Here is a 13242-nt window from a genome sequence, read left to right on the forward strand (position 1 = left end):
ACTTTTGCACCGGTCAAATTTTGTTTAAATGCAGATTGCACATTTTCTGTTAGTACAATAAACCTCATTTGAATCCAGAAATATAACCGAGTCCATCAGTTATTAGATATATGAAACTGAAATACCTGTTGCAAAAACCAAAATTGTTATAAAGAAAAAAGGTTAACATTAATAGGGGTGCCCAAACTTTTACATATGACTGTATGTAAATTAGATTACATGGACACAAAGCAAAATAAATCACATAACGTGAGGTACAAGAGATGCCGGTGTGTCGCCTGTCCAAATATTGAACGTACTGATTCTTTTTTTAATTCTAGTGGCACCAGGACATATGACATCAGGGGACACATCTCTACATCTCTTGTACTTCACGTTATGTGATTTATTTTGCTTTGTGTCCATGTAATCTAATTTACATAGGTATGATGACTCGTCAATTAAAGTACGTACCCGTGAACACATCCTGGGTATTCAGGCGGCAGCCGGCCATGATGATCCGACCACGCTTAGGACACTTCCCCGGCATTTTAAATTGCACCACGGGTGTGATGGCTCATTACTCAAGGTTAGAGGTATCGATATCATTGAACCAAATATCCGTGGGGGAAAAATCAGCCAAAAATTGTCTCAATGTGAGACAAGATGGATTTGGGCACTAGACACTGTTCACCCTAAGGGCCTAAATGAATCAAATAGCTTTGTTCCATTCTTATAACATCTTCACTGGCTTTGACATCTATAGTCTCCTTGTTACATTGCAGTTATGCGTTTGTTTTTATATTTTTGTTGTAATATTTTATATATGTCTTTTATTTAGCTCTGTCCATTATTATATGTGTACTCTATGTGGCATGGACCGTCGGTGGATTGGGATACGTCATGTGACCCTAGACTTTTGTTACGTCGCGGGAGTTACCCTTCTTGTATTACCTTATAATGTATGATATCCTATGCAAGTTGTATTCTACTTCTATTTTATTAATAGACCTTATTGCATATTTGAGGATATATTATGTTATTCGTGAAGATGTGAATTGTATGTGTATGACATTATGATGATTATACCTATGGTGGTAAATGATAGCATTTATTGTTGAGTCAATTCTATTTTCATATATAGTCTTCAATAATTGAGTAAATATTAAGCTATTATTCATCACCAATTTAGTGTATATATGCACATATAGCTACAACTGTGTTTATCTTATCTCATCAGAAATCCACATTATCATCCTGAATAGCATAATGACTTTATCTTTTAGGGTTTCATTTTATTATTCTGTTTTGAGTGTCGTATTCATATTATCACCTTGTATGATTTATCCATAACATCACTGATGACGTACCCATATCCATTGATATACGGCGATATTTTTGTTTTATTCAAATTAGGCAGCGCCTGCATTTATATATCTAATGTGTAGTCTATTCAGTATCCATTGCTAATAATTGCCTTCCCGGCTTTGAGCCAATATTATTCATTATGCCATCTCATGCCGACCGGCGCTACGCATGTGCCCTGCAGCTTCCGCGGCGCCCGGCGGCTCTCGGTGTCTCTGTTGATCTGGCGATTAGTCACACCTCCTGTGTCGCCACTGGTCAGCTGACGCCGACGCCGCTCGGTGTCTTTGGTTGCCACGGTGGCACATGCGTCACAAGAGGCGGCCTGGATATGACACGGATATACTGAGGCACATATACATCCCCATAGTAACCGGGATCTTTAATTGTATAGCCGTCATTGAGCGGTTTTGATTGGCCATATGAGTCACGAGTGGTACACTTGTTTGTGATTGGTGGACATAGCGGTTTTAATCCCCTCACTTCCCCTTTCCTACCACCCCTTGAGAAAGGCATTTCACGCCGAAACGCGCGTCGGGGGGGACACACACCAGGCGGGTTGCCTCTTATCCTTACCAGGTAAGAATTTAACACTTTATATCATCATTGCATTATGCTATTCATTATGGATATATGTCTGGTGAGGTGGACTTTAGGAGGCCCATTGGGGGATGTGCAATTTGCTATGAGCAAGTATAATTATATTGAATTTTTCTGCTAGGCACTATATGTGATTTATATTCATCCCCCTCCTGCTACATGTGTGTCCCATGGCTTTTTCTGCATGCACAAGCAGACTTGGATCTCCCATAGCACTGTGTTTTCCACCTGTCCTGGTCTTTTTGATTGTCTAGTAAATTATATTTTGTATTATTATATATTTTTTGTGAGATTTTTTGGTCGTTTGTTTTCTCCATATATCTAGTTTCAAGTACGACTTTCTCATTATTGTCCTATTCTATATATATCTCTTTGCTCCTGTTATATAATGCCACCAAGTGGTTTTATTCAATTCTAGCTGCACATATTGGAGCAAGAGATTTTATCTATGAAGTGTATATGGTACAAAGGGCGACCATGTAGGAACCTAGCTGGCCTAGCAGGGAAGCAAAGTGATAATTGTCTAATAAATTATATTTTGTATTATTATATATTTTTTGTGAGATTTTTTTGGTCGTTTGTTTTCTCCATATATCTATGGTCGCCCTTTGTACTCAGGTCCCTGCGTGTACCTGGCTTGCTTCCGAGTATGCGCTCTGCACTCTCTTGTACCCTGCGTGCTTCCGAGTATGCGCTCTGCGCCCTCCTGTACCCGGCGTGCCCCTGTATTCACCCTGCTAGACACGGTCCCTCGTGCCTCCTTTGAGCTGGCCACCTGGTACCAACAGTCGTAATACTTCATCCCCCTGGGTCTACCCCTGACGCTCCCTGTATACGGGGTGGTACTCACTAGGTCAGCTCACCCAGGGTGGGTTGATATCACGGCCCAGAGAGTCCACTCCAGGAGTTGTCACAATAGGTTTTATTAGTAGATGTCAGGGAAGAAAACTAAACCCTGTAAGATAATAAATCTCCTCATATGTTTCCCTTATTATCTCCAGTATTTGTATTATTACACAGGATTCTTATGATGTTACATCGGATCATCTTCTTCTCATTCAGGTCTCTACAATATCGGATCCTCTCAGTGAAGATCTTCTACAGAAGAGAATTTTCCTGATTTACCCATCAAGGATGGATATGGACAGAGACAAGATGGCGGAGAGGATGTTACACCTCACCCTAGAGATCCTCTTCCGTCTCACTGGAGAGGTGAGAGATTCTGATGACGTCACATTACATCATTCTTATCTATGGGAATAACAGATGGACAGAACTGGAGAGGTGAGGACTCTGGGAATGTCTGTAGTGAGATTTATTAATGTGTCTCTCCATAACCAGGATTACACAGTGGTGAAGAAGACCTCTAGTGATCGCTGTCAGGATCCTGTGTCTGAGGGACGTGGAAGACCCCTGAGAGCAATCACGGGGCCTCCACCTCACCCCCTGATCCATGAGGACATCAATGACCAGAAGATCCTAGAACTCATCTACAAGATGAATGAGCTGCTGACTGGAGAGGTGACACTGCTGGGAATGCTGGGACATTATACAGTAACACTATGAAGGGATCGGGGGATGACGGTATCATTGTATGTGTCAGGTTCCTCTAAGGTGTCAGGGTGTCGCTGTCTATTTCTCCATGGAGGAGTGGGAGTATTTAGAAGGACACAGAGATCTGTACAAGGACGTCATAATGGAGGTTCCCCAGCCGCTCACATCACCAGGTAATAGACAGGACTAAATACACACGGCCTATAATTATCTGTATGTAGAGAATGAATTCAGTCCCTGTATGTGTTTCCTCCAGATCTATCCAGTAAGAGGACAACACCAGAGAGATGTCCCCGTCCTCTTCTTCCACAGGACTGTAACCAAGAAGATCCCAGTGCTCCTCAGGATCATCAGGTAGATGGAGAGAAGGTGTCAGGAGATCTCCCCTATGATGTGTAGACGGCTGTGAAGGTCTTGTGCTCAGTCTTGTTTTATCCCACCAGTATTATGTGTTTTATACTTGTGTAATGAGAACGGTGGAGATGGCAGGATTAGAGCTGATCATAGATGGGACTTCTCCATCTGTCGGTGACATTTACAATATTTGTTTCAGGGTGAAGATCTGACCCATATTAATACTACAGAGACATATGTGAGAGATGATGAGCGGTGTAAAGAGGAGATTCCCACATATGACTACCCAGGTGAGTAGTAACCACTGAATGCAGAGAAGTCACAGATTCCTCTCAGTCACCGGCTGTGGCTGCTTTATCGGTGGTGTAGTCCGGCCGTATTACCATGATCACCATTTTGCCTCTAGACCACAACATTCTCCTCCACCCAAAACTGTTCAAATGACTTTGGGCATTGAAAGCCCTTTTCTATAGACCATACGACCTGGTAGATCCACCTACCCCCTGGTATTAGGAGTCGCTGACCGTTACCTGCCCAGATCTGTAACTATAAAGCCAAATGACAGCGTACGTAGAATGTGCTGACAAGTTAAAAAATCACTTGAAGAAAAATCTTATGCTGGGCCTGTAAGAGAAAGCGGAGGGTAATGATGCTGTTGGCTTCCTAGATCCCTGAGATCTTATCGGATGACTCTTCTCTCCCTTCTGTGCTGTTGAATGTCTCATGGTCCCTACAAGACCAGGTCCAGTCTTTCTGGCCAAACTTTCCCTTTTATGATCGACAACACTAAATGTGCAGTGAGGCCAAGTGTGAATTTCTGTACAATAACAGAGTTTCCCTTTTTCCTGACTTTTCAATTTGTGTTAAAACTACACTTTTTTCCTTCAAAAATATGGAGGAAAATGGGGGGTGCGTCTTATAGTCCGGATGTACCGGCTCTGGCTATGGTGGGGAGGTGGGGGAACGGCATCGGCGGAGCAGTGGGTCACACGAGGCTGGAGCCGGTGGCTGCAGCTAACTCCTGTTCTTGCTGCTAAAGAGAAATGAATATTCACTGCATTCCACTCCCATGTGCTTGTAGGGCAATGAATATTCATTTCTCTTTAATAATAGTATCTTGATATGATTAGCCTCCAACCCCAGTCCTGGTATGCATGGCCCCATCCTTATAATTGGCCCACACCACCATCCCCATCCTGGTATGCATGGCCCCTTCAGAAAACATTAAAAAACAAACCATTACACTTACCTACCCCGCGCTCCCTCGCAGCGTCCTGCTCCGGTGCCAGCAACTGCTATATGCTTGTAAGCAGCACATGGCAGGGACGTCATGTGCTGCTCACAAGCAGAGCACAGCTGCCAGGACTGTGCACGCAAAGGGCACTGAGTATTCTTTGCTCTTCAGTAGCGCGCAGTGTCAGCCACCGGCTTCCTGCTGCTACCTGCGGTCACGTGTGCCGCTACTTAAGAGAAATGAATATTTGTGAATACTCACTGTTATGAGCGCTGCTTACAAGCATAAAGCAGTTGCTGGCACCGGAGCAGGACGCTGCAAGGGAGCGCCGGGTAGGTAAGTGTAATGGTTTGGGTTCTTTTATGTTTTTTGTTGGGGCCATGCATACCAGGATAGGAATGTGGGTGGGGCCACTTATAAGGATGGGCCCCTGCATACCAGGATGAGATGGGGCCCTGCATACCAGGATAAGATGGGGCCCTGCATACCAGGACGAGATGGGGGCCCTGAATACCAGGATAGGGATGGGACCATGCATACCAGGATAGGGATGATGGGACCATGCATACCAGGATAGGGATGGGACCATCCATACTAGGATGATATGGGGACCCTGCATACCAGGGTAGGGATGGGGCCATACATACCAGGATAGGGATGAGGGGGCCATATGTATCAGAATGGGGAGGAGGGGGCCATGCATACCAGGGTAGGGATGAGGGGGCCATGCATACCAGGATGGGGATGAGGCCATGCATACCAGGGTAGGGATGAGGGGGCCATGCATACCAGGATAGGGATGAGGGGGCCATGCATACCAGGATAGGGATGAGGGGGCCATGTGTATCAGAATGGGGATGAGGGGGCCATATATACCAGGATAGGGGATATTAAGTACAGAATTGACCACATTTTTGGTTAAATTTTTTTTCCTAATTTCCTCTAAAAGCTAGGTGCGTATTTGTGACGGGGTATACGACAGAGCGAGAAGGGACAACAGGCCGAGGGACGATCCAACGAGATTTATTAAGGCAGGAAGCATACAACATCAAATATCCATAATGTCCTTAGAGTCCATGAGAAGTCCAGAATAAGTCCGCACAATGGAAACAAATCCGGGCACCTCACGATAGTCCTTGTGCCGGATACGAAGACAATAATCCTTGCAATAGTCCACAGGATTCCACACAATCCCACGGACGTCACGCGCTGGCCTCAACTCAGTTTGTGACTCCTTCCACGTCCGCACTCAAATCACAACAAAACTTAAAACAAGAATGTATTGTCAGAGCTCCTGAGATCAGCCCATCTGAAGGGGGTAGGGGTCACACCTACTATTCAATGGTTTGGTCCATCAGAAGATTCTAGAAATGTAAGGGCTCCACTTAGTCTACAGGATGTGTATTGTAGGTTATCTTCTGCTTAGGAAAACAATAGCCAAAGTTCCACTAGCTGTTGACATAAGCCTAAATTAGATTATGGTCCAGGTACATATTATACAACATACAGGACAAGGCAAAACTACAAATCATGACAGTCTTATGGTCCAAAAAATACAGTAATTTCAAGGAGGATTGTGATAAACTGCAGGACAAACATTCCACCTGTGCCCTGATAGATCTCTAAGCTGTGCGTGGCTGATGGCTGTAATATACATTTATTCCCGCCTGCAGGAGATGTGTTGGCTCCAGCCCTGGTTTCATAGATTTACTAAACGTCATGAATTCCAATATGTTTTCCATCCTAAGGAATTCAGATTACTGCACAATCTCTCCTGAAATGGGGGCGCTAATACTTTATTTACTCTTCCGGTCAGGACTCATAGTGGCTCCAAAGGTCCACCATAAATGAGGGCAACTCCAGTTTAGTGTTCTCCCCTCAGTAGTGGTACAGTAAAGGGTGTTTTACTGGATGGAAGATATGTTTCTCCCAGCAGATTAATGTTTGGCCGGGTTTTTCCCTAAAGACGGGACCTGCGATGATGTCAGGGTCACGTGATCAGCCCATGTGATGTCTACCTCACTGGTGGGAGGGGTTAGGCCCTAAGTAATGGAGGTTGGTAATTACCACAGTGTGAGTGTGTTTCTGGAAGCTACAGGAACTTGTGTGGACTCAGCCTGAAACTTGTATACAGTTGTGGCCAAAAGTATTGACACCCCTGCAATTCTGTCAGATAATACTCAGTTTCTTCCTGAAAATGATTGCAAACACAAATTCTTTGGTATTATTATCTTCATATTTTTTTATTCTGTCTTTTTTTTACCTGTTCCTTCTGTATGATAGTTTGATTGTGGTGGGATCGGCCTTCCTGCCTAATGTGAGTCTGTAACTCCATGATAGCCTTGAGAAAAATCTCTCCATCACCTCTTCCAAATGCCTAAGATCTAAATTTAAAGTGCCCCTGTCAGCCGGATTGTGCACAGTAACCAACAGACACTGTCAGGTCAGCGCCGTTATACTGATTACATTGATACCTGGTGATGAAATCCGTCTTGTGGTTGTTGTATAATCTGTATTTGTAGTTTTCAGTTAAAGAGATTCTCGTGCTCTGGGGCGGGGCTGTGGGCGGGGCTTTATGAGGTGTGCTGATTACATATTCATCTGTATTGGCTTATGACAGGTCGCTGATCCCTCACTGACCTGCCCCCCATTATTACATAATGCATATAATAGCATTGATATTATTGGTGATAATTCCTATAATATTGTGGCTATTGTGAGGCTTAGAAAAAAAATTACATCCAGCAAAATGTCACCAGCGATGGCGGCGCCTGCACAGTAGCATCTATAAGTGAGAGATAGAGGCTACTGGACAGGGGCCGCTGGTGACATTTTGCTGTAATTTTTTTCTAAGCCTCACAATAGCCACAATATTATAGGCATTATCAACAATAATATCAGTGCTATTATATGCATTATGTAATAATGGGGGCAGGTCAGTGAGGGGTCAGCGACCTGTCATAAGCCAATACAGATGAATATGTAATCAGCACACCTCATAAAGCCCCACCCACAGCCCCACCACAGCCCCGCCCCAGAGCACGAGAATCTCATTAACGGAAAGCTACAAATAAAGATTTCATCACCAGGTATCAAAGTAAGACACCTATCCATAACTAATCCTATAGTTATATGATAAATAAAGATGCAGCCAGAATAAAGTCTTTTATTAGAAATAAAACAAAACACAGGGCAAATGGGAAGAGCCGGGCAAAGCACCAGAATTGGCGCATCTAATAGATGTGCCTTTTCTGGGCAGCTGCGGGCTGCTATTTTTAGGCTTGGGGGTCAATATCCATGGCCCTTTACAAGCCTGAGAATACCAGCCCCCAACTGTCAGCTTTAGCAAGGCTGGTTGTCAGAAATGGGGGGGACTCCATGCCATGTTTTTAAATTATTTCTTTATATAATTAAAAAAACAGTGTGAGGACCCCTCTATTCTTGATAACCAGCCTTGCTGAAGCTGACAGATGAGGGTTGCAGCCCCCAGTTGTGAGTTTTGCCAGACTGGTTATAGAAAATACAGGGGAACCCACATCATTTTTTTTCATTCATTTATTTAGTCATAACGCAGGCAGTGGGTGAGGAATACTCCCATCATCCGCTCCTGCTGTCACTATTCTTGGCAGCAGCAGGTGTAGGTTGATGGGAGTAATAGTCCCAAATGCCCGCACCTACTATCATCATTCTCACTTTAATATAACTCTCATCATTCTCCCTGCCGGCAGAGTAGAGGAGAATGATGAGAGCGTCTTCAGCACCTGCCACCGGGGAACAGCGATTAATGTATCGCTTCATCCCTGCCGGCCGTCCATGTGGTACGGATGCTGACATAGTTGTCACACGTGTGCTACAAGTATTACACAAATGGACATCTCCAGTACCGGAAATATCAGGACGTGTGAAACCGGCCTTATACACAGTTCTCTTTAAATGCCTAATATTTCTTCTTGAAACTCATCTGACAGAAAATATTGGAGCTTAGGATAGTATAGATTGTGAAGTCTCCGAGACCCATACTCTAATTACCCCAGAGAGGTTTCACCACTAGTTACTCATTTATTACTGATGGAGACTGTGGAGTTTGATCATTTCAGTAGTTCCTAATCAGGCCCCATTATTAATATCTGACGTGTGTCACTTTATGTGGTGGTAAGTTTGGAATTATTCACAAAGGATAATAGGAAACAAATGGATCTTAGAAATTATTTTCCAGCTTCGCACTATACTCTATATACGATTGTACACTACTGTCTGGGCACATGGCAGTGTTCAGAAGGGAAGGAGCGCCATTTAGCTATTTGAATGCAGATCTAGCTGGAATAGTTTGCAGACACAATGTATTGGGAGCACTGTTCATGGTCACCTGGCAGCTCAAAAGATGTCCTCCATGAACATGCTTGGCTCTATCTTCTCTGCTTTCCATATCCCAAGGATTGCCTTGCTCATCGCCCTTTAACAACCTCACATGGAATCTGGACTTACACTGGGACCCCTAGGCTTGGCCCATGGTGTTACCTGCTATTCTGTGGTGTTAGATGGCAAGAAGAATAGTCAGGTAGCTGGGTCAGAACCAGAAGGACAGAATACAGAATCAGAAGACACAAGAGTAGTCAGTAAATGGGCCACGGTCACAGCAGGAAACAAATACACAAGCCACAAGCTGAGCACAGAGGACTGAACCAGAGGAGAACAGCGCTGTATCTGGCAGATTCCGGCCATGTGCTTTGCGTGTGGTAGTTTCCAATTGGCTGAAGTAGGGAGCAGATTACTCCAGCTGGACAGCAGGAACAGATCCCAGATGAGATTGGACACACCATATGCAGAAGCCCTAATATAACTAAATGACAGAAAACCAGAATAGTAGAAATCCCCATAAAGTGATTCCATTTTATAAATTAATTCACTGAGGGTTACAATCTATAGGAGGAGTGAATATTGTGACTCCACAGCCACTTTCCAGAAATTAACACGCAGTGGATGTTGGAGAGTGAAAATTACACATTTGCCATTTTCTTACCCAGCACATAGTGCCCAGATTGTGCTCCAGGAGACACCGCAAATTAAGTGGGTTCTTCTCACTATAATATTGCTAAATACAGGGATCCTAAATGTTGTTTGCGCACACTGCAAGACTCCGAAGTGAGAGCGGATTTTGCTGGATTGGTTTATGGAAACCTTGTTGCTTTTCAACAGTCTTTGAGCCACTAATAGTGTGGGAACCTCTGTTTTTCCATTGACAGATGATGGACCTGAGTGGGGACTTGTTTTTTGTGAGATGAGAATTGGTATTATTTTCACCTGCATAACATTGATTGGTTTCTTTTTATTCAATATTTGGGAGGCAGAATGAACAAACAGTTGAACACCGCACACTACTGGTTCATCCAACAAGGTTTTCTATTAGACTGTGAACTGTCATTGTCTTGGTAAATAATTAAAGCCTTTACATAGCTTGCCATTTTTATGTACAGTTTAAGTAGAAATGTTCAAAAATATAAAACTCAAGGATATTTTATTAAAAAATAATAATTGTTTTTATCTTAGCAGATGACTGTACCAGGAGATCAGAGGGACAGCTGACATCTTCAATTTTTAAATCTGATGATCTTGAGATCCTACAAGGTACAACTGAAGTGATTGCTATTACTCCAGATATACCATCATCCATTCAAAGCAAAGATCTGTCATCTGACCCTATGAAACAGGTCCCATCTTCTGATTCATTACCAATTACTAAGGAAAATCAAAGTCACAAAAGAGGCATTAAAAAACAAACTGCTCCTAAAGCAAAGAAGTCATTTTCATGTTCAGAATGTGGGAAATGTTTTACATGGAAATCACATTTTATTACTCACCAGAGAACTCACACAGGGGAGAAGCCTTTTTACTGTTCAGAATGTGGGAAATGTTTTAATCAGAAATCGGTTCTTGATAGACACCAGAGAACTCATACAGGGGAGATGCCCTTTTCCTTTTCCTGTTCAGAATGTGGGAAATGTTTTGAACATAAATCAAATTTTGTTATCCACCAGAGAACTCACACAGGGGAGAAGCCTTTTTCCTGTTCAAAATGTGGGAAACGTTTTAACACTAAATCTGATTGTGTTAAGCACCAGAGAATCCACACAGGGGAGAAGCCTTTTTCTTGTTCAGAATGTGGAAAATGTTTTGCACGTAAATCACAATTTGTTACACACCAGAGAACTCACACAGGAGAGAAGCCTTTTTCATGTTCAGAATGTGGGAAATGTTTTAGGAATAAATCAGATTGTGCTATGCACCAGAGAACTCACACAGGGGAGAAGCCTTTTTCATGTTCAGAATGTGGGAAATGTTTTGCACATAAATCACATTTTGTTACCCATCAAAGAATTCACACAGGGGAGAAACCCTTTTCTTGTTCAGAATGTGGGAAATATTTTGCACAGAAAGCACATTTTGTTGCGCACCAGAGAATTCACACAGGGGAGAAGCCTTTTTCCTGTTCAGAATGTGGGAAATGTTTTAACAGTAAATCAGATTGTGTTAAGCACCAGAGAATCCACACAGGGGAGAAGCCTTTTTCCTGTTCAGAATGTGGGAAATGTTTTAACAATAAATCAAGTTGTGTTAGGCACCAGAGAATCCACACAGCAGAGAAGCCTTTTTCCTGTTCAGAATGTGGGAAATGTTTTAACAATAAATCAAATTGTGTTAAGCACCAGAGAATCCACACAGCAGAGAAGCCATATTCATGTTCAGAATGTGGGAAATGTTTTAAATGGAAAATAAGTCTTGATAGCCATCAAAGAACCCACACAGGAGAGAAGCCTTTTTCCTGTTAATGTGGGAAATGTTTTAACCAGAAAGCGCTTCTTGTTAGACATCAGAGCAGTCACACAGAGGAGAAGCCAGTTTCATTTTCTTAATGTGGGAAATATTTTACCTGGAAATCAACTGTTAATAAACATCAGAGACGTCACATAGGGGAGAAGCCTTTTTTATGTTCATAATGTTGGAATAGTTTTAACCAAAATTGCACCTCCTCAAATGAGTTGTCTCTTGTCATTCCTCATGTTTGCTGACAAAATAATAAAAAATAAACTTTATTAATTACAAATGTAAAACTATACCCATAATTCGCCCCCTGAAGGTTGGTTGGAAAGTGACTAATAGAAAAAACATATACCCCACATCTCAGTATATAGGGTGAGGTGACGTATACACACTCACTCTCCAAGCCTCTCATTTCTACAGGTTTCATCGTCCTCACCAAAGGCAGTCGACTCATCAGGAGACTATTTAATATTGACCTATATTCAAACGAGACTAAACGAAAAAAAAAACTAAAATCATGTATCCTGTTATCCGAAACAGTCAGAAAACTAGCCCCATATTGGCAGATTCCAAACTTCAAACTATATACTTCGGAAGTTTATAAGCCCCTCCAGTGTCAGGAATAGATAGTATGAATTTGAATTTACCAAGTCGCTGCAATGAAACAAAGAGTGAAAAATGTAAAGGGGTCTGAATACTTTCCGTACCCACTGTATCAGTAAAAATAACTCCTCCATTTTCTGATACCCGTCGCATCTCCATTTTTCGTGATCTCGGGTTGGGTGAAAGTCTATTTTTTGTGTGCCGAGCTGACGTTATTAATGGAGACCATTTTGGTGCAGATACGATCTTTTGGTCTTTCCTTTATTGCATTTTAATGCAATGTTGCGGCGACCAAAAAAAGTGATTCTGGCGTTTTGACCTTTTTTCTCGTTACGCCATTTAACTATAGGGTTAATTCTTTTTTTATATTGCTAGATTGGGCGATTCTGAACGCGGCTATAACAAATATGTGTATGTTTGATTTTTTATTGTTTTATTTTGAAAAGGGGGTGATTTGAACTTTTATATTGTTTTTTATATTTTTTAAACATTTTATTTTTACTTTTGCCATTGTGAAGACATGCAGCATTGTATCTTAATTAACCAGACGACTATTTTTTAGCAAATGAAGAATAATAGAATGTTATCTGTATGTTGGCTTTAAATTTAAGTGTTGATTTCTAGTTGGTCAAGAAAACAGACTTGTTGATGGGGGCGGAGCCTGAACGTTGGTGGAGCAAGAAGCAGGAAACCTGAGCTCCCAGACAAATGCACCAAAAGGGGCTCTAATATCA

The 13242-nt window shown here is 42.4% G+C and overlaps 2 protein-coding genes across 2 annotated transcripts; both read left to right on the plus strand.

The window, feature by feature from the left end:
- Window positions 1-2938: 2938 nt before the first annotated feature.
- Window positions 2939-3510, plus strand: LOC141058936 (oocyte zinc finger protein XlCOF29-like). The gene is made up of 2 exons (XM_073555149.1): window positions 2939-3156; window positions 3286-3510. The coding sequence occupies exons 1-2, from the start codon at window positions 3079-3081 to the stop codon at window positions 3508-3510; spliced, it is 303 nt and encodes a 100-aa protein (XP_073411250.1). The 5' UTR covers window positions 2939-3078.
- Window positions 3511-10725: 7215 nt separating this feature from the next.
- On the plus strand, window positions 10726-12195 carry LOC141058944 (uncharacterized). The gene has a single exon (XM_073555156.1). It carries the CDS (start codon window positions 10786-10788, stop codon window positions 11911-11913), a length of 1128 nt encoding a protein of 375 aa, XP_073411257.1. The 5' UTR covers window positions 10726-10785; the 3' UTR covers window positions 11914-12195.
- Window positions 12196-13242: the final 1047 nt, after the last annotated feature.

Source organism: Dendrobates tinctorius, unplaced genomic scaffold, assembly GCF_039654945.1.
Source record: "Dendrobates tinctorius isolate UK_male_01 unplaced genomic scaffold, ASM3965494v1 ptg000221l, whole genome shotgun sequence".
Classification (NCBI taxonomy): domain Eukaryota; kingdom Metazoa; phylum Chordata; class Amphibia; order Anura; family Dendrobatidae; genus Dendrobates; species Dendrobates tinctorius.